Here is a 22,981-nt window from a genome sequence, read left to right as displayed (position 1 = left end):
AGAGAAGATCAAGGATAGAGGGAGGCAGTTGGATGCAGGGTTGCTGCACCTGTATTGGCAGAAGAAGAAAGCAGCAAGGAGAGCTGTGGATAAGGCGAGGAATGATATGGAAGAGGAGGTAGGTTTACAACAAGTTGGAAAAGGATGGCAGGAGGAAGATGATCTAAAAATTGGCTCGTGCCAGGGATGTGGAGAGCAAGGACATTAAGGGGGTGGGGGCGGTAATTAAGGATGGCGGCGGGAGGCTAGTGACAGAGAGGGGCGCAGTATTGAAGGTGTGCGAAGGCTATTTGAAAGCTGTTGAACCGGTAAGAAAGCAAAGGTGAGCTGGGAATTCTGAGTTACGTGGAGGGGAAAGTGGAGTTGGTGGAGATCACAAAGAGGAATCGTGGATGGCATTGAAGAGGATGAAGAAAGGAACAGCATTCGGCATTGATGAGGTGTGTATAGATATGATAATTGCAGCAGGAGAATTTGGAGTCAGTTGTACGAAGAGATTGTTGAATGTATGTATGAGAGAGGATTCTGGATGGGAGGATAAGGAAGAATGTGGAGAAGGAGATCGGAGAAGGGCAACAGGGGTTTAGAAAGGGTAAGGGGAAACAGATGGGATGGTCGTGCTGAGGCAGCTGGTGGAGAAGAGGTTGAAGGTGCAAGATCAAATGGCATTGGGATACGTGGACTTGGAGAAAGCCTGTGACACTTTCCCAAGATAGATGGTGATGGTGACACCGAGATGGATGTGAGTGCCGGAAGCACAAGTTAGGTTGGTGAAAGGGATGTACAAGGAAAGAGTTTTAGTTGGTCCTACGATGTCGGAGGAGTTCAGTGTGAACATCGGTTTGAGGCTGGGAAGCACTCTCAGCCCTCTCATGTTTATCATGGTGATGGAGCTGGTAAGCAGGAAGGTTAGCATGAGGGGTGTTCCAGGAAGGATGTTGTATGTGGATGATCTGGCTGTTGTGGTGGAGAGTGGGTGGGAGATGTAGGAAGTACTGGGCGAGTAGTTTTTCCCCAAAAAAATTCCCACAAGTCAGGAGACGACGATGGTTCACGAGCGAGCGGTATTCAATGACAAAGGACAGACTATAACCGAAACAGGCCCGGACTGGGGGGGTCGGGGGCCCACGTGGCAGGTGTCGGCCCCAGACATGCGGTGTACATGCCTATTTACAAAGGTCCCCAATGCGCTGTGTGCACAGGCCTTTAAGAGCCAGCTGTACGTAATTGTGTGTGGTGCTGGCCTGGAAATGTCAAAACGAATTTTACTGACTTTGAAATGAGATAGAAAATAATGTATAATCAGTTATGAGGTTAGTTAGCTACACAATACCGAACATTCGGTTCAATTCCAACAACTTTGAAAATTTGACCTTTGTGACCTTCAAAGGTCAAAGGTCTAAGATTCTGAAATTTGTTGGAAAACTTGTATTTCATGATGTATGTGATAATATAAGATCATGTACGACATTTCAACCCATCAGGAAGCGAACAATGAAATAAAACCATCAAAAAGTGACTTTTCTAAATTTCGTGACCTTGTGACCTTGACCTTCGGGCGAAAATGAAATATCGAGCTCCGTGGGACTAGACACATAACATTGGCCTAACTAAATACCGAAACCCCTGTCAGATTCCACCAACTCCCTCGGAGAAGATGTAGCTTGAACTCGATTACCCCCTAAAAAGACATCTTTTTCGGGCGTGGCTCCGCCCACTCTAGGCAGGACACAACTAGATCATGATATCAACCTCCCACCCAAGTTTCATCAAGATCGGATGATATCATCGGGTAGTTATGCTGCGGACAGACAAACACACAGACAGGCACACACCCATGACGAATATAGTGGTCACTGGTAACTCGTGAACCAAAAAGAGTCATTTGGGAATCATTGGCTGAAGATGAGTATGGAGAAGACTGAGGTGATGTGGGTTGGGCAACAGAGAAAATAAAGAATATCGGGTTACAGGGGAAGGAGATCAGACAAGGAAATAGGTTTGAGTATCTGGGAGGTTGGTGGAGGACAATGAGCGGGGATGGTAAGTCCGTGGCAGAGGTGTGGAGGAGGATCCAGGCAGGTGCAAATGCATGGAGAAGGGTGGCGGGAGTAATGGCAGACAGAAAGATATCAAGGAAATTGAAAGAGAAGGTTCTGATGTCGTGTATAATGCCTTTAAGGTCTGGAGATGGTGGCAATGACGGGAAGACAACAGAGGCTGCAAGTTTGTGAGAACAACTGGGTCAGGAGGATTGCAGGAGTTAAGAGGGTGGATATAAGGAGGATAGATTAACTGAGGAAGGAGATTGGTGTACAGATGAGCTTTTTAAAATTATTTTTTGTACACAGAATCTAGGCTCGTGTAAGAGCTAACACATTGAACATGAAAACATGCACAGGCACATAAAATATACAATGAAGGGAGCGGGAGACAAGATGGGGAGAGAGAGGGAAGTACACAAGTACAACAGTAGAGAACAGGGACATCAGGAGATCTGTGGAAGGGAGGGAGGTTGGAAAGGGTTCACAGTATAAAACAAATTGATACCACCACGAATTTCAGGAATGAAGTCGGAGATTGAAAGAGGTGGATTTGGGGTGTATTAATGGGGGTAGAAAAGATCAAGATTTTGGATGGGGGAAGATAAGAGATTGTGGTGAACAGCTGTTTTAAAGCCCTGGAGGGAGGATTGGGATTGAGGAGAGTGAGGGAGTTTGTTCCAGAGGTGGGAGAAAAGAGTGAAGGTGAGCAGAGTCTTGATTTTGGCAATTGCACCATAAGAGGGTTGCTGGCAGATCTTGTGCGACTGTAGGAATATTTGTGGGACAGAGCACAGACAGAACTGGGGGAGCAAGGCCGGAGAGGAGTCGGAAGAAGACAGAAAGACCACCAACCTGCCTGCAGTGAGTAAGTGAAAGGCCCTTGGAGTTGGTTTCATCGCGGGAGATTCCAATGATTCTGAAAGCTTTGGTTTCAACAGCGTGAAGCCGAGATAGGTGTGAGGCAGGAGCACCAGCCCAGAGGGAGGAACAGTATTCCATTGAGCTGCGGATGAAAGCCTTGTATGTGGTGAGGAGCTCAGGTGTGCCAAGGAAGGACTTCGCACGATGGAGGATGCCCAGTCGGTGAATGGCTTTCGAGGCCAGATTTGAAATGTGGTTTTCCCAGGAAAGATCATGGCAGATGAACTTGTTGGGGAGATTGGTGAAATTCTGGCTGAGATGGGCTGGACATTTGGTGTGGATGGGGGAAGAGAGAATGTCAAAGAGAGTGGATAAGTTGAGGAAGCAAGGTAGGAGGAAAAGGGGTGGACCATGGTTGAGATGGGAGGATTGCGTGAGGAGGGATATCAGTAATGTGGAGGTGGTTGGAGAGTGGAGAGAGGTGGCTGAGGACATAGGAAAGTGGAGGAGTAACGTGGTCAAGGCAGGGCGAAGCCATTGGACCTCACACCACTTGTGAAGTATTCCTCATGCAGAATTGAAATTAATATACAAAAGGTCCACAGTCTCAGTGGGACTACAGTGTAATGAGGAATGTAACGAGGAGTTGCACTCGTCTGTAGGACCTTATCTCTCGCCTCCAGGAGTTTCATTGGGTCCTTTGCACAACCATATGAAGCCACCGATTCTGAAATTACGTGGTTGTCATTACCTCAACTTGCTGTTATAGCGCCTACATGATCATACGAAAGATGAATATTTTGGTTTTTGCATTGCAGTAAATCTGACCTCACAAACAATAATGTTGACAGGTCCATCCATAATTCATTCATTCACCAGGTCCATCCATCCATCATTTACAGGGCCATTTCGTCCATCATTTCCATGTTACACTTCTGAATTAATTTTTGCAACTACTATAATCAACAATCCCAATGATATTTGACAAGTCTGATTAACCCGATGTTGACCGGGTGACCCAACTTGGTATGATCTTAAGGCTGGCACGCAATGATTCGCTGACAAATTTGTGAAACTTTAGGCCACTTTTTCACGTACATGTATCGCAGCAGGTGTCTTCAAGGCTCTCAATCCTTCCCTGTGGTATGCAAGACAAAATTGTCAGGGAAAATAAGGATATCAAATACAAGTCAAATATACAAGCCACAGCAGCTGGCGATCATCGAAACAAATGAAAACTTATCTAGTTATTAACTATGCCGACAGTTGTTTTGTTGATGTACATTAACTTTTCTCAAAAGAAGGAAAATTCTGGAGTTATTTTATTTTATTTTGTTTTATTCCTGTTTGAATTGTCCTCTTGAATTATTCTGACTGTCCTTATTCATTAACTTTCCTATGTACTCTTGTCATTCTCACTAACAATCAGGAGACTCCCATAACCTAGTATCAAAGATAATCTCTGTTTAAAAGAAGGTCAAGGCAAAAAGCAAACAGTCTTCTTTGTCACAACTTCATCTGCGTAGACTGTTACGAGCATTTTGTATGTTTCTGTAGCCGTCATGCCAAGTTTCAAAAAAATTCATGTTTGCATGTTGCTCAAACTTCGACACATTTACTCCAAAAACACCAGACCCCACAAACGCGTGCTCACACAAAGTAATGCCAGGCAAACTGGCACGTAGTAAGTACTAATGGCGTTTGATGTGTGCTGGCAAGTGAGAGGATTAACAAAAATAAGCCCCGCCCACTGACCTTAACAAAGTTCACGCATTCATTAGTAGCGGCACCATTCGCCAAAGTTTTTGATCATACCTCATGTGTGTATATATATATATATATATATATATATATATTTATTTATTTAATAAACAGGAATTCAATTCCTGCGTGGGGCGAGTGTGAAAAAATTCTGACTCAACCCGGGACTCGAACCCACAGACCTCATCACTTACGCGGTGACAGCCCACTGAGCTATTGAGTCTCCGGGATATCCTCAGAGATTTACTCACATGAACACTGCGAGCTTTATAATGGCCGATGTCTTACGTGCCTGCACGACAGACCCCGGATGTGAGTGTATGTAAGTGTATGTGGAAGTGCATTGGAGATTAACTAATCTACAAACTTAATAAACAGGAAGTAAATTCCTGCAGGGGCTAGTGTGAAAAAATTCTGACTCAACCCAGGACTCAAACCCACGGACCTCATCACTTGTATGTATGTACTGTATGTGTGTGTGTATACACACACACACACACACACACACACACACACACACACACACACCATAATATCATAGACATTAAAAAAGCTATGTAACAAGGGATAGAGCAATAAAATCAGTAAATTACAACACAAAATGTGAATAAACATCGTCTGAAACATTCAGTTCTGATGCAAGGCCGTTGAAAGGAAACCTAAAAGTGGCTTATCAGGAGATTTGTGTACAAGCTTGACTTTTTTTGCATAAAAGTATGCAGTTCGCCATTCCTAAAACTGAAAAACAGGTTTTGAAATGTCATCATACTTTTAGTGCTATTCAGCACTCGGTGCCATCAATTGCGCCTCCGCTGATGAAATTTTATCACATATTATGGACAAGCTGTTGTTCTTCAAGATTATGGCTTTTGGCCGTGGGTATGCAAGGTTTAAAAATACATCTTAGATCAGATCAGATACTGGTTGTATAAATTTGTACAAGTTCTGGGAGTTTAATACGTTTTTTAGCGATAACATCCAGTTTTCAAATTAGTACCCTGCGCTCACAAAGTGAAAAGCAGGGTCAAGCATTTGGTTGCGTGCGTGCTCGATTGCATTTTTGTCCCCCGTCGCACCGCGGAGCGAAAGGGGGACTATGGTTTTCCCTTCCGTCCGTGTGTCCGTCCGTCCGTGCGTGCGGGCGGGCGTACGTGCGTAAGCGAAGGACCACATTCAAATTTGGTGTGTGGGTGCAACCCACGTCAAAATCCAAGATGGCCGCCGCCATGTATGTCTGACGCATGTATGTCTGAACATTGTGAACGGAATATCTTGAAAAATAAGCGAAGTACCAACTTCTAATCTGGTGTGGGGGTGTATCTAGGCATAAGGAAGAAAGCTTTTGAAAATTGGGTCGCCACGTCAAAATCCAAAATGGCCACCACCATATATATGTCTGAACCTTGTGAGCGGAATATCTTGAAAAATAAGCGAAGTACCAACTTCTAATCTGGTGTGTGGGTGTATCTAGGCATAAGGAAGAACGCTATTGAAAATTGGGTCGCCACGTCAAAATCCAAGATGGCCACCGCCATATATATATATATGAACCTTGTGAGCAAAATATCTTGAAAAATAAACGAACTACTAACGTCTGATCTGGTGTGTGGGTGTATCGACGCATAAGGGAGAATGCTATTGAAAATTGGGTCGCCACGTCAAAATCCAAGATGGCCGTCTTGCGTCTTCCACTTTGTCAACTCGCATCACTTCACCGACGGGGGACCTAGGCGTAACGCTTGTTTAAATTTATTTTCTCGGCAATCGTTGGTCCGATTGACACAAAATTTTACCATAGGAGCGCCTCCGCCTGTATATATTTTTTGTTCATAATTATGACGTCATAGGTCACGTGGTACGGATGCAATATATCTCCAAACCCGCTCCATGGATTTTTTTTTTAAACATGGCTCGTTGTCAAGTACTCTCCATGCGAAAAAGATATGTTAATGATGATGTCATCATTATGCCTTCGTTATGACGTCATATTTCCACAAGTATAACTCTTCACCCGATCACTATGAATTTTTTTTCTCTGCAACTGTTGGTCTGATGGGCACGAAATTTTCACCATAGGAGTGCCTCCTCCTGTAGAATATTTTTATGATAATTATGACGTCATCGGTCACGTGGCAGCGTGTCATTTTGGAAAAACCTGAAAAACGTTGCACCTGTATATCTCCAAAACCGCTCCATGGAAAAAATTGAAACGTCTCTCATTGTAAATAACTCAATATGGGTAATAGGTGTTGTTAACGATGATGTCATTGGTGCCTTAATTATGACATCATAATTCATCAGGGACAATGCTTCGTCTGATCAGTTTGAAATTTATTGAGCGTGATCTACACAACAATTATATTAGAATATAAATTGATGATGTCATCGCTCACTTGGTCTGGCCACCAAATTGGATCAAAGAAAAAAAGAAAAACCTTCAAAAACAGAAGAGTTGGCTCGCACCAAATTGACTGCACAGTGTAAGTATTCTATGACTACCATCTAGTTATATCAAGCAGCGCAGGAGTGCATAAACATGTATGACAATTCACCAACAGCTATATATATATGATGTCTTTGGTTTTATTATGACAATTCCCCACTTTAACACACAAGTTTGGGGTGGCCATTCCAGCTTCGTAGTATGTTCCCCATGCACGCACACCTCGAGTAAAAACACCAACTTTCAACACATTTCATCATAAACAAACAGACAGACAGACACATATGTTTCAACATGTCCCCCCCCCCCTCTCCCCTCACCTATGATGTCTGTATAGTTTTCATTATATTATAACACCAAGAATTGGTGCATTTTAGAAAGAGCTGAGAGTTGTAATACACTCTGCCACCGGAAGTGGCACTGCACGATACTCATTTCCATAGAGAATTTGCATCGTCCCCTCTCCCAAACCTCCTCGACTATGATTTTTTTTTTTTAATGCCTGAAACCTTCCCTAATACACCCTAAGCACACACACCACATTTCAACTAATTCTGTCCAGCAGTTGGTGTGCACACACACACACACACACACACACACCAAATTATACATCATATGATTGACATTCAAATTGTAATTATTTTATTGTCATAAAACTTTGCTACAAAGGTACAAATTTGACCATTTTCATCCCAACAAAGGAACACCTCACCCCAGAGTTGAGACAAGAGTTTCGATCTAATGGTGGGCAAATGGTTGTCCTGCGCTGCCAGGAGATGCCACCTTGTGTGTTCTTTTGACAGCTGTATTTGTCACAGCCATCCTTGAGTGTGTGATCAGGCTGAAAGACAACATGAAGACATCACAGGGTGCCACGTCATAGGGATACAGAGAAGCGTAACCTGATGATTTGCCAATAAGTCGCGTATTTGCTCCCCTGTGTTTGAAGCAACATCGTCGTCGAGCAAGAGACCATTCTCTCCATGGTTGTATTTTTTAGTGAAGGCATCTTGCGTTTCACCTTGGACAAAATAAGTCCACAAAATGTTTGTCTGCAAGGCTCGCAATCCGACAGAACCCACGTATGCCTGCCACTCCTGGACACAAATGTTTATCATTTGTCCAAGTCATTTTGGTACATTAATGCATACAACACGTGACATCTGGGTGAAGCGTCATCATGGTTTTTAGTCATGACTGAGCTCGGTGTCCAGGCTTTCTTACATCGTCATGCCTGTTGATTTGACTAATGCTGAGGACAAGTCCATGCCTTCCTAGGGAGTTGGTGCTGCCGAAGCGAAGAATCCATGAGGTGGTTTGCCATCTTATTCCCAGCAATCTGCAGTGCAGGTATTTGGCTCACAACGGTCTACTTGTTACAAAAGACACTACGGGATCTTTAATGTCCACTGGATCCTAGGTTAATGTCCCTTCTGACAAATGGCCTGCTCATAGATCATAGATGCAACTTTCTGGTGTTGAAACCTCAGGGTAACTAACAGTTTATGTTCAATTCCAGCATTAACCCCAGCTTTTACATCATCTATGGAGTATGTTACCTCTGTGCTAATCTGGCCAACACTCGATCAGTGAACCTATGATAACAAAACTGCACATGATCATCTATTAAATATGGCACAACAGCAAGGAAGTAGGAGGATTTGGAACACATGCTCCACAAACCTTAATAATGGTTTTGGTGCCATTTTTGAGGACAATTCGACACTCTGTCGGCATGCATGTTCCGCAGCAAGCCCCTTCCGGTTTCACTTCCTCGAAACCCTACACTCACCAGGTGGAAAACAACAACACAAAGCACAAGGCATGGCCTTTACACAAATTTATCTCAAAGAGTAAAGCATTCAAAATATGCCAAAGGCCAATAAGCATGAACGTGTGGCCAAGCAAGTTGAAGAATGTGTTTTTTTACAGAATGAAAGCAAATGAGGGTGTGTTAACCGTTGTGGGAAGTGCAGTGCAGTTGACGTTTTGAGTGTTAACACTGTCTGAGCAAAAGGGAAGGAAAGCAGGTTCAGCATGATTGGGAACCTTTTGAAAAGAAGCTTGCCATAAGTGGTTTGGATTCCTGGTTTTCATCCATGGGGGTGGGTTGGGTTTAATTTCCCAGTATGGGAATGCCAATTTTTACTAGTCTCGGTGGCATAAAGGTTGGACAGTCCACTCTGAGTCTTGGAGGTCGAAGGTTCGAACCCGACTCTGGCCAAATCATACCAAAGACTTTAAAAATGGAACGTGCTGCTTCCTTGTTTGACGCTGAGCATTTAAAAAAGTAGAGCATGGGCAACCATAGGATGGTAAACATTGGGCAGGTTTGTTGGGCCGAATGGCCTCCGCTGAAGTACCTTCTAAGCCTAAGGGAACTCAATATTATTGATCTAAAGCTCATTATAGCGGAGCTTGTACATACATCACATGCAGTGATAAAGACTTCAGTGGACATCAGTACAATTTAGTGTGAATTACAGGTACATCAGTAGACACTCGGCAAATATATATATATATATATATATATATATATATATATATATATATATATATATATATATATATATATATATATATATACAGAAGTTTATGGGATTGGAACTTAGGTTAGGACCATCATGAGTCATCGGATTGACTGGGAACACTCAACAGACAAACCTGCAGAAAGAAGAATTTGAAAGGAAGGTGAGAAGCTTTAGACCTTATGGTTAACTCACTTCAGCACACTTAGCGCATTTGGTTTCACGACATAAGAAAGTGAACGGCTGTGCATCTCCCGTTCGGCTCCTCTGGCAGTGGCATCGCTTGCACTCATTCACGAATAGGGTTTCACCAACCTGCAGGCAGATGGATGGACAGAGTTCAAAGCCAACTACCCATTCCTTAATGCACCACAAGCCAACTACCCATTCCTTAATGCACCACAAGCCAACTACCCATTCCTTAATGCACCACAAGCCAACTACCCATTCCTTAATGCGCCACAAGCCAACTACCAATTCCTTAATACACCACAAACCATCTACCAATTCCTTAATGTACCACAAGCCAACTACCAATTCCTTAATACACCACAAGCCAACTACCAATTCCTTAATGCACCACAAGCCAACTACCAATTCCTTAATGCACCACAAGCTAACTACCCATTCCTTAATGCACCACAAGCCAACTACCCATTCCTTAATGTGCCACAAGCCAACTACCAATTCCTTAATACACCACAAACCATCTACCAATTCCTTAATGTACCACAAGCCAACTACCAATTCCTTAATACACCACAAGCCAACTACCAATTCCTTAATACACCACAAGCTAACTACCCATTCCTTAATGCACCACAAGCCAACTACCCATTCCTTAATGCACTACAAGCCAACTACCAATTCCTTAATACACCACAAGCTAACTACCCATTCCTTAATGCACCACAAGCCAACTACCCATTCCTTAATGCACCACAAGCCAACTACCAATTCCTTAATGCACCACAAGCTAACTACCCATTCCTTAATGCACCACAAACCAACTACCAATTCCTTAATGTACCACAAGTCAACTACCCATTCCTTAATATACCATAAGCGAACTACCCATTCCTTAATACACCATAAGTGAACTACCCATTCCTTAATACACCATAAGCGAACTACCCATTCCTTAACACACCATAAGTGAACTACCTATTCCTTAATACACCACAAGTGAACTACCCATTCCTTAATACACCATAAGTGAACTACCTATTCCTTAATACACCATAAGTGAACTACCCATTCCTTAATACACCATAAGTGAACTACCTATTCCTTAATACACCACAAGCGAACTACCCATTCCTTAATACACCATAAGTGAACTACCCATTCCTTAATACACCACAAGTGAACTACCCATTCCTTAATACACCACAAGCGAACTACCCATTCCTTAATACACCATAAGTGAACTACCTATTCCTTAATACACCATAAGTGAACTACCCATTCCTTAATACACCACAAGTGAACTACCCATTCCTTAATACACCACAAGCGAACTACCTATTCCTTAATACACCACAAGCGAACTACCCATTCCTTAATACACCATAAGTGAACTACCCATTCCTTAATACACCACAAGTGAACTACCCATTCCTTAATACACCACAAGCGAACTACCCATTCCTTAATACATCATAAGTGAACGACCCATTCCTTAATACACCACAAGTGAACTACCCATTCCTTAATACACCACAAGCGAACTACCCATTCCTTAATACACCATAAGCGAACTACCCATTCCTTAACACACCATAAGTGAACTACCTATTCCTTAATACACCACAAGCGAACTACCCATTCCTTAATACACCATAAGTGAACTACCTATTCCTTAATACACCATAAGTGAACTACCCATTCCTTAATACACCATAAGTGAACTACCTATTCCTTAATACACCACAAGCGAACTACCCATTCCTTAATACACCATAAGTGAACTACCCATTCCTTAATACACCACAAGTGAACTACCCATTCCTTAACGCACCACAAGCCAACTACCCATTCCTTAATACACCACAAGTGAACTACCCATTCCTTAACGCACCACAAGCCAACTACCCATTCCTTGATACACCACAAGCGAATTACCCATTCCTTAATACACCACAAGTGAACTACCCATTCCTTAATGCATCACAAGTGAACTACCCATTCCTTAATGCACCACAAGTGAACTACCCATTCCTTAATGCACCACAAGTGAACGACCCATTCCTTGGTACACCACAAGTGAGCTACCCATTCCTTGAGACACCACAAGTGAACTACCCATTCCTTAATGCACCACAAGTGAACGACCCATTCCTTGGTACACCACAAGTGAGCTACCCATTCCTTGAGACACCACAAGTGAACTACCCATTCCTTGGTACACCACAAGTGAGCTACCCATTCCTTGGTACACCACAAGTGAACTACCCATCCTTGGTACACCACAAGTGAGCTACCCATTCCTTGAGACACCAAAAGTGAGCTACCCATTCCTTGGTACACCACAAGTGAGCGACCCATTCCTTGGTACACCACAAGTGAACTACCCATCCTTGGTACACCACAAGTGAGCTACCCATTCCTTGGTACACCACAAGTGAACTACCCATCCTTGGTACACCACAAGCGAACTACCCATTCCTTGGTACACCACAAGTGAGCTACCCATTCTTTGGTACACCACAAGTGAGCTACCCATTCCTTGGTACACCACAAGAGAGCAAACCATTCCTTGATACACCACACCAATGAGGGCTGCAGCATTGTCCCGTTACTTGCTATTTATTTTATTTATTTCGTATGCAGCCTGTGGCTACTGGTTGCATCAATGCTGAGAGCGCAGCTGTGCCGCTGATGCAGTGCCCCCTGTTTCCAGTAAGATGTTCTTCATTTTTTCGACCTCCGAACGATAACAGGCTGAGTCAACCAAAACACACCTGGTGTTCTCACGGCATGACAGGGGCTCAAACTGAAGACCCTGACATATTGATATTAAGCCAGCCACTTTAACCATGTGGTCAACAACAGGCTTGGTCCTTGCAATGATTTATACAGTCGTCATTGCATCAGGAAACATTATACATAAGGGTCGTTGAGCCGGCTGTCCCGGCTCTGCAATTACCTGGATGTACAAAGTGTAATGGTTTCTTTTAAACAAGAGTACATCTTTGCTCAGGTCACATGGCCAAACAAACCTTGCATTTTTTATTTATTTATTTATTTTGTACGAGCGTGAAGCCCATCCTACGATTGCCGTCATCACAGCACAAGTGATATTGTATGTCCCCCATTCGTGATGTGATTATTTCGGCCCGATGTCACATTTCCTTAACGCCGCAGCAATCAAACCAAGCTTCATTCCTCACCCTGAGCAGAGTGCTGTCATTGAAAGTACAGAAATCTCCCGGTACTGAAACACAAGCACAATGCAACACATTAACCCAACTCATCGATGTTATCACATGCAGTATTTATATTGTTAAGAAACTTTACTTTTTGTAACTTATGGGACTGCCAGTATAGGCCTACAATTAACTCGATTCCACCCACACCGTTGCATACACACTTGGGTCGTCATTGCTACCCTAAACCGTTTGCAGATGTACCTCTTGCGAACAATATTACTGAACCAGCCATGATAAGAACTCATATAATAATTTGGACTTTGTTATAAGTTCAAACTGGAGTGCAGTGGGACATCCCCACGAGAAGCTGTGATGGGTAAATCATATTAGATGTAATGGGGTCACTGGTGGCACTTTGTATGGTTGACCAATCATTCGTGCGAGAGAGGATGTCCCAATGCACTCCAGTTTTCCCTACTGAGTGCTGCATTGAACGAGTGTGTTAAAGGTGTCCGAGCCTTTGCGTAACCTATAAGACCATGGTTTCCGACTTGTGAAGATGAGTGTTCATTCAATAGGCCTATACTTTCGGGTCTCCCCAATCTACTATATAAGAGAGATGTTGGTCTGTCTGTGTGTGTGTCTGTCTGTGTCGCCATTTTTCTCAGAGTTGGCTGAACGGATCTTTGTCAAACTTTCAGAGGTTCATCAGTGAGTGCTTGGGAGTGTTCTAGGCCAAATAATAATAATAATAATTTGAAGAAAAAAAAAATTCGTTTTTTTAGAGTTAAAAAAAAAAAAATCGCTCGATAGTGCCTGTCTTTTTTAATTAATGACAGTTATAGACAAGTACACATTCGCATAAATAAATACAAAACAATCACCATACATTTGAATACAAATAAATCAAACGATTCCAGAAGTGTACGAAGTTGGTAGTACAGCTTCTTCTTCTTCCTGATCGGCATCACACTTAACTCAGAAACGTGATGAATGGCACCCACCAGCATATATATGAACCCCCTTCCTCTCCTGCCTCCCCCCCTCCCCTCCCCTCCCCTTCCCTCCCATCCCCTCCCCTCCCCCCTCCACCCCCCATCCACTCCCCTTCCCCCACCTCCCGTCCCCCCCTCCCTCCCCTGCCCTGCAACGCCGGGTACTTCTGCTAGTATATGATAAATTGGGTACAGATAAATGTACTAAGAGGCTGGTTGCAAAAAATGGGATTTACAAAAGGACAGACGAATGGCAGTTAACAAAACTTATCCCGTATTAACAACTTAGCATTGCGTATACTGCTTGCTTCTGCTCACCACAGCGGCACAGCGGACAGCAACGACGTGTCTCACTGCAGTCAAGAAGGGTGCCGAGAGGGCAGTCAGATGGGCTCGATGTTTGGCACGAAACATTTATCTCATGTGTAAACGCTTCGCCATGAAACTCCAGGCACTCGCGCTCTCGGCAAGGGTCTGTTGGAGATGGCCAGCGGTCCCCAACCTGTCAATAAGTGTGGTTGGGAAACTGTCAAAGGAAAATGACTCCAAGGAGCAATGTTTACGAGGTGGCATTATAACAAGAACTGCCATATTACAGGGCCGCCATCTTGCTGGACCGTATTTTTAAACTGCTCTCGACAGGGTTCCAGTATATCCTCTCATCTAATAAGGAAACCAAGTCGCTATTGTTTAAGTACGCTGACCTACTGTGTATATGTATATTGTTACGGATCTCAGAGTACGGCGCTCCCTTTACCGAGGGGGGGGGTTAATCCCCTCGTCTATTAAGCTGGCCGTCTCCGGTCCTGGAGCTATGACGTCACTTCCGGTCAGCGCTGAATAGGGTGGTAGGCCAATTGTTCCTATTACCTAATTACCAGCGCCTTCCGGTAAGCGAGGAAATGAGCCCCGCCCGAGCCGCGGCTGTAATGGACACGCCGAGCGAAACGAGCCACGACTCAGGCCGTTAACAAAAGGACTAAACCCGATTATAGCGGTTGGCCAAATCGTGCCACAGGTACTCAATGGGGAAAAGACTAAAGCGACCGGATGAGAGGAACCAAAGAATAAGAAGGGTGAAGGAAGAACAAATATGATTTATTACTATCAAAAAGAGGAAACGAAAGAAGGGAATATACAAGAAGAGGAAATAAAAGGACATAGGGCAACCTTATACACTCTTATATAACACGCCCAGGACAAACAGGCAGACTCACACGAAAGGTAGCTGGTAGGGGAGGAAGGTCCAGGCAGATGGTTCCTGTCCGCCGCGAAGAATGGCAGGCAGCTGGCGTCGTTGGCGCGCGACCGGGATCTTACAAATGCGAGGGGCTGGAATGCGCGTACGAATAGCGTGCCGAATGCTCTCAAAACCATGGCAGTTCGTACCGAAAACGATCGTCCCAAACGATCCTCTGCGCAATGTTCTTGTATTCGCCGCCTCTGCGCTGTTCTCTCGCATCTGCCGATCCCCCCCACATCTGCTCTCTCCGTGAAAGGGCTTTGCGCTCTCGCTTTTATTGCAAGCTTCGCGTATTAAGCCGCATCCGCTTTGCTCCGCCTGCCGGTGAACACGCCTCGGCCCGGATTGGCCACGAGGGTTCATTGTTACCTCCCTTCGTGACGCATTGATGGGGCCACGCCGAGGTTCCTGGCCGCTCTTCCCTTCTTCTCCAACTTGACCGCGTGCATAATGGGGTCTTGAGACGGGCGCTGCAGCTAGCAGAGAAGCGCAATATGTTGTGGAGGGCAGTTTACGCCGCAATATGAATGGATTAGGAATTGGAGAAGGGGGCTAGGTTATTTGATTAATACAACACAGATTCAACTATTGGAAACAGATCCTTACCTGAAACACATACTAATGAAATAACTAAAGAAGATCCTATGGTGTCCTACGTGTTGTACATGGCCTAACTAGGGTGCAACCTTTACAAAGGGGGATATTTACAATAATTATTATTTTACAAAGTGAAGGTTCTAAAAACCGTAACAATATATATATATATATATATATATATATATATATATATATATATATATATATATATATATATATTGTTACGGACACGACTTAGATGTTATGGTGGGCCGAGCGGAATGGCCGCCGTGTTCGCACAAGTTACCCGATTACACTCGAACGTTGGCCGAATCGCGCTATGCTAAATCAATGAAGGAAAAGGACACAACGGCTGGGTTAAATGACACGACACCAGGGGTACAGTTCTCAAGACCTCCGGAGGAGGATATAATATGGGGTATGCAGAACGTTTAGATTACACGGCACAAGAGGTACAGCACAGAAAGGTGGGCACTTAGACACGGTATTATCTTATTCCCGACAGACCACAGACAAACGGGACAAGACTGACTCACACGGGGATTGATGGCAGGGGAGGGCAGGCAGTCGATGGCTCAAGGTGCACCTTGGCTCAGGGGCAGAATTGACCCGGTCCGGTCCAGAGAGGCGGGAGGTATCTCTCAGCGCTAGGAGGTGGCGTCCTTTCTTCTTCGTAGCTGAGGCGCATCTGACGTCACCTCCATCTTCCTGCGCATATCCAGCGGGGAGTGACACGCCCTCGGCTCGTTAGCTCCGCCCCAGATGGAATCGGTCCACCGCTTCTTATTGGGTGCGGGGGGTTACCGGGCTCCGCCCTTGACGAGGAGCTGACAGTGAGCCCCTGTGTGGTAACCCCGTCGGAGCACATGGTCAATGGCGGCTAACCAAGCCGGAGTGAGGACGCGCACTCCCCGCGCCGCTGTTGTTGTTGTTGGTGTTGTTGTTTCATGAGGAAGAGATGCGGGGAGGTATTGGGAGGTCCTAAACTTACTACTGGTGCCATACAATCACATTCTGGTGCAACGAAGAGTCAGAATTAATGGAAACGAGTCCTTAACTGACATAGACTAAGAATAACTAGCAAGATGTCCTATAGTTGTCTACGTGAGATGCGGTGAACCTGGGTACGACATTTAATGGGGGAAAAAAGGGGAAGGTCGGGGCTACAGAGTGTTGTTTACAGACAATGGGACTAGGGAATGGGGGATTGGGGATAGTTGGGGAGTATTGGGGAAATAGGGGAATATTTACAAGCGGATATGGATGGAGGCCAAATCCCATATCCGCAACATTGCACCCTTCTCTACCTCGGGGCGTCCCGACCCGATAAATTTTTACCTACTTTAGTGTGGCACTCAGATGTAGTTCCCTCTACTATTAACTCTACCCTGAGTGCGACAGTTTTACAGATGTTCACAAATGAGTAAATATGTCCCCCTGCAACGTTGCACCCTTCTCCTCACAGAAACACACCCACAGGATAACCGAATCGCGGAAAGAATCCTCAAACTAAACATACAGCCGGTAGGGAGCATTATTTACAATTGACGCTACTTTATTTACAAGACTAACCCAGGACCTGTGATTGTTCTTTCTGGGGGGGAGACAGTCTGCTCTGCATCAATGCACCATTAAAGCACCCAAAAACGCACCAAAGCACCCTCAAGCACCAATCGGTGCAGTCACCATTGTTCATGAAAATAAAAACAACAACCCCTAACCCTGCAGGTGTCTCTTGCTCTTCGGCTCCCTCTGCTGGTTATTATTATTGTCTTCCAGTTGTTGTCTTTCTTTCATTTTCTTACTGGCGGCCTATTTGCAATAAAGTGTGCCCCATGTGTCCTTTTTATTTTCTTTATTTATGGCCCACAGGGCCGACTACGTGTGGTTCACCTGTGGGGCATCGGTGCCCTGTGGCCAAGGTCCGCCAGCAAGATTTCAGGCCCTCATGGCCGGTTCCAGCAGAGGGGCCATGCCCCAACCCATGGGGTCCATCAGTGGTGCTCGGCCACAGGCATGTGGTCCATAATGTGGTGCATCGATGCAGACAGCTGGTTCTGAGAGTGCCGGGCGCACAATGGCCGACTCACGCACGCTCCCCTCGGCACCCAATGGCGCACAGGTCATGTGGGAGACAAAAGGGGAAAGACAATGAGCGAGGGGTAAGGTCACAAGGGTACACATCAATAAGGCAATGCAAGGCGAAATGCGTACGGAGGGCGAAGTGAGAAAGCTCGTCCCTACCGTACGTCACCCCCCTGTCACCTACCCTACCCTTGCCCTTACCCCATATGTACAAAAATCTACACATTTACAAATTCGTCACTACTGTCATGTCTTCCCCATATTTCCCCTATACCAAATTCGTCTCCACAATCCCTCTATCCAAAATTTGCCATCACCAAATTCATCATCAATCCTCATAAGGAGGAAGAGATGGAACAACAAAACACAATGTCACACCCACGTCATGATGCGTCTCACATTCCAAACATCTGCACAATAAAATAACAAAACATGGCATGGTGTGGAGGTACGTCATCTCAGGTGAGTGCATGTAGATGGTGCGAGGAGACTTCAATCCTAACTATCCTCTAAATGACATTAACACACTTTACACTACCCGGGGTCTTTCCCTGCCAATCCATTGGCCAACTTACTCTATGGGTTCTAAAAACCAAATTCCCATTGACCAAACTGTGGTGCTTCTCAATTTGGGGTCTCACTCCCCCGATTCATCTCCCGGTGCCCTTGCACAGTTTCTGGGCTGTGACATGTAGCTCTCCCAGCAGGTCTACCCACCTGCACACCTCCACCACTGCAGTTGCCACCCGAGTTTACCTAGCTCCTCACCCTAACCTAACTAACTGGGGAAGGCCCCTCCTGGCTCTGTCACCCCACTCGGTGCCCTCTGGCACTAGGCTACCCGGGTCCGTCCTCCGGATCCTCAGGCCCTATCCACAACAACTACCGGCTCCCAGAGCCCACCTGCGGCCTCACCTGGCCGACATCCTCACAGTGGTGGAGTGCCCAAACCAACTACACACACTAACAGGCTACACGCCCAGCCATTTCCACAACACTAATGCACCCATCCAATCACCATTCTTCCACCCGCACCACAGATGCCAATATCCAACCACAATTTACCTATACCCTCTACCTAACACTTACACTACCCGCCCCGGGTATTCATGATGGGGGTCCTCTCTTCCCCCATTCACACCTTCGCACCATCCACTGCACTCCATTGTTTCCACCATACTCACTCCACGACCATCCATTCCAATACTCCATTTATTCCACACTCCATGTCTTCCACACAACCATTTATTCCATTCACCTGTTGGTGCACACCTGTGCACTCACACCTGGGGCCACCTGCACCCTCCTTCCTCCCTGGACCATTCGGTCAACACAACACGCAATCACCACTACTCCCTCATACACTGCTCCATACACCTGTTCAGTTGCACACCTGTGCAATCACACCTGTTCACCACACACTTTTCACAATACACTTCTATCCACCTGCAATACTCACACGGCATCATCTCATCTAACTACTCCCCTCTGAAACTTGCGCTTCCCAGTCGTCCCTTTAAACTATTGCGCTCCCACGTCATTATCATCCACACTAATCTACCTGCGTCCCCACTACAGGTATCCTTGTCACTAACTAATCTTAACGTTACCTAATGTCATCTTCGCTAGATCCCTACACACGATATATCCTAACCCACCCGGGCTAGTTTTCACTGCCATCAACCCCATAAATCTAGTGCTCCTTTGCACCCCCCCTGTGAGGGATGGTGGATTGGCCATCCCTTCACATGGGGCATCTCTTACTGTAAATTTTGCTCTTCCAAATCCAACAAATCAAAAATTTGCCAATCATCTGCCAATCACTGTACCATTACCAATCCTCTGCCAATCATCACTCTGCCAATCCTTTACCAATCATCAAATTTTGCTTTTTTCTAATTTTGGGTCCAAAACACTAACCTCATCACCCGTCTACTTATTAGATCCTCTCGGTGCGCCAATTCACGTCTACAGCCCGGCTTCGTAAAGCCGAGCAATGAATGCGGGTTGTTTGGCGCCGGCGGCTGGATGCGTCCGGCACTCGGTGCAGGGAAGGACGCTTACCCGGGCCGAGATCCCACGCACCACCTCGGCGTGGAGCCATCCAATTGCCCGATCTCGACCTGCCGGAACGCCTTAACAAAAAGGGGTCGCCATGACGACCCTTCCTATCGGGCTGCCCGTTCCGCCTAGCGGAGCACGGACGCGGCCGTTCCCAGCGCGGCCCAGCGTGGATCACCTACGGCGGTCCTTTCGAACCCGCCGTGCTTCGGATCCCCGCTTTTTCTCGCGGCACGCGAAGCCCGGCACGCACCGAGGGCCCGATTCGGCTATAAGTCGCTCTAACCGCTAACCCGGTTACCGTCGATGCCTCACCTGCATGCTTACACCCCGCAGCCCGTTCCTTGCTCATACATCCAGCTGTCTCCCTGCTCTTGGTCATTGCACCTTCTCTAACACACCCAGGTACACTCATTCCGCTCACAGACTTGGTCACACACCTGACCACCGAACACCTTGGCACACATTCGTCGCTCGCACACCTCACCAACACACCTCTTCGCGCCCCCTTCTCGGTCACCTCCTCTGTGACAATCACAGGTGTGCTCTCACTCGCACACCCAACCACGTGCCTCACGACCAACTCAAGTGTGCATTCCCACACACGCTCTACCATTCCAGGTGTGCATCCTTCCATTCCAGGTGTACATCCTCGCTCACCTGTCACAACCAACTCACGCTCCGTGTCACTCTAACTACTTTCACCACCACGCTTGACAACGCACTCACCCTTACTCTCGACAGCGCACTCTTTCCTCATGCACCTGTCCGTTACACACCTTTCTCGCGCACACTCTTGTGCACACTCTCCCGTTACACCCTCTGTAACACTCACCACAGGTGTGCATTCTTCCTTACTTTTGACAGCGCACTCTTTCCTCATGCACCCCGTCCGTTACACACCTTTCTCGCGCATCCTCCTGCGCACACTCTCCCGTTACTTCCTCCGTAACACTCACCACAGGCGTGCATGCTTCCGTTACATCCTCTGTAACACTCCTCACTACGCGCTTCCATGTGCTCCCTCGCACACGCGCTACGACAGACTCACTCTCGACAGCACACTCACTCCTCGGCGCGCACTTTTTCCTCACACACCCCATGGTCGGACATTCTCGCACACCTCTTTTTTCGCACACCAGACCTGTCGCACACTTCACCAACGGCCTCTCACGAACACCCGGGTCCACAACAACCCCCAAGCCGACTGAAGCTCCCCTCACATCATGTACATTTCCAAGTATATATCGCCACTCACCTTGGCACCTCGTCTCCGCACCTCTTTCGCCACCTGCACACTCTTTATTTGGTTAGTGAGCCGCACATCATGAGTTCAGCACCGACCTTGTACATATTCCATCACCTCCTCCTGTATTTCTCTCTTAGTTTCTGTCCGTCTCTTCTTAATTTCACTCACCTCTTCTTCCACTTCCTCTAATTTTTGCTTCACCTCTTTTATTTCCCGGTGCGTCTCCTCAAGTTCGTCCTCTAAGGCTATTTTGACCGTTTCTATGTGCGTCCTCACCTGCCGGTCGTTCGTTTCCATTACCTCTGTCACCTTGTCCAACCTCATTGTCAGTCCCTCACGTACCATCTGACATTGCCTCTGTGTCGCTATTGTCATTTTTAATTTCTTTTTGTGTCGCCTTTAACCCTCCTAGTACCGCAGTGTTCTTTTGTACCTGCTCCACTAGTTCTTTTTGTCCCTCCGTCAGCTGTTCCACCTCCTCCGTCAGATCTTCTATTCCCCCTTGTAACTTTGCCGTATTATTCCTCACCTCTTTCTCTATACGCTTTTCGCCTCGCTTTACCTCCTCGCGTACCCCCGAGACCTCCTCACTCACACCTCGTCGTATCTCCTCTTTCATCTCCTCCATCTGGTTCCCCATCTGTTCAATTTCCCGGGCGGATTGCTCCCCTATTTCCCGCAATTTGTCTTCCATCCTATTTTCTAACCCCATTAACCCATTTTTTACCCCCTCTAACTGATTCTCCTGGGCAGCCATTCTATTTTCCACCCCCGTTAACCCATTCTTTACCTCTTTTATTCCGTTGTCTAACCCCTCAAATTTAGCTTCTAGCCGTTCCCCCATTTCTCCCATTTTGCCCCCCCTTTCCCCCATTTTGCCCCCCATTTCCCCCATTTGCTCACTCTGAGCCTCCATCCGGTTCCCTAATTGCTGACTATTAGCCCTCATTTCGTCCCTCATTTGCTCACTATTCTTCTCGATAAGGGCCTTCATTTGTATAAAAAAAAAGGTTCAAATCCACCGATGGCGAGGTTACGGTCGCCGGCGTGGCAAAATTTGGTGCCGCTACACCCACGTGCGCGAGGACGCTATTTTGCGCGCCCGAAACCTCGTGCGCGAGAGCGCCATTTTGCGCGTCTGATACCCCCTCAACCACATCCTCCATATACATTTCCCCGAGGTCCTGGGTCGATTCCACCCCGTCTATCTCTAGCTCACCCACCGGCATCCGATCGCCTTGACCAGCCATGGCGCGATTTCAAAATTCGGGTTTTTCTTTAAAACACAATTTTTCAGCAGCTCGTAATTTTGAGCGCGTTAAGCGCGCTTCGGGCCTCGTATCCCACTCCCCGACACCAATTGTTACTGTAATAACTAATAACACAATTGGTGTCCAAAATTTGGGCTAAATAAATTTAGTCCCAGGTTCGAATCCCAACTCCTGACTACCAATTGTTACGGACGCGGTTAAAGATATTATATTTGCCGAGCGGAGGCTCCGCGACCGAACAGTTATTCCCCGACTCTAACACCCGATTTACCCCAAACTTTGGCCGGATCGCGCCACCGCTATTCAATCGGGAAAACTCTAAAGCGACCGAATGCAAAGAGGAAAAGGAATAAGACGAGAAAAGGGGTTGAAAATACTACTAAATTTATTTACTATTTACAGGCTCAAAATAACCAAGGAAGAAGGAAGGATAAGAAAATAATTTACAGAAGATATTAGAGACACAGTGCA

At 46.1% G+C, this 22,981-nt stretch overlaps 1 protein-coding gene across 1 annotated transcript in view; it reads right to left on the bottom strand.

Moving 5' to 3' along the window:
* The window catches only part of LOC137431683 (von Willebrand factor), a 198,760-nt gene that overhangs the window by 23,231 nt on the left and 152,548 nt on the right, over nt 1-22,981 (bottom strand). The window contains exons 34-39 of the mRNA XM_068123293.2: nt 14,323-14,506; nt 13,031-13,074; nt 9,834-9,953; nt 8,794-8,892; nt 7,823-7,951; nt 4,005-4,044 (exon numbers count right to left, since the gene is read on the bottom strand). Coding sequence (XP_067979394.2) covers nt 4,005-4,044; nt 7,823-7,951; nt 8,794-8,892; nt 9,834-9,953; nt 13,031-13,074; nt 14,323-14,506 — 616 coding nt within the window. The remainder of the gene's footprint in view (nt 1-4,004; nt 4,045-7,822; nt 7,952-8,793; nt 8,893-9,833; nt 9,954-13,030; nt 13,075-14,322; nt 14,507-22,981) is intronic.

The sequence above is a fragment of the Myxine glutinosa genome, chromosome 7, assembly GCF_964187855.1.
Source record: "Myxine glutinosa chromosome 7, kmMyxGlut1.1, whole genome shotgun sequence".
NCBI classification, from domain to species: Eukaryota; Metazoa; Chordata; class Myxini; order Myxiniformes; family Myxinidae; genus Myxine; species Myxine glutinosa.
This window is presented reverse-complemented; position numbering and strand designations above follow the sequence as displayed.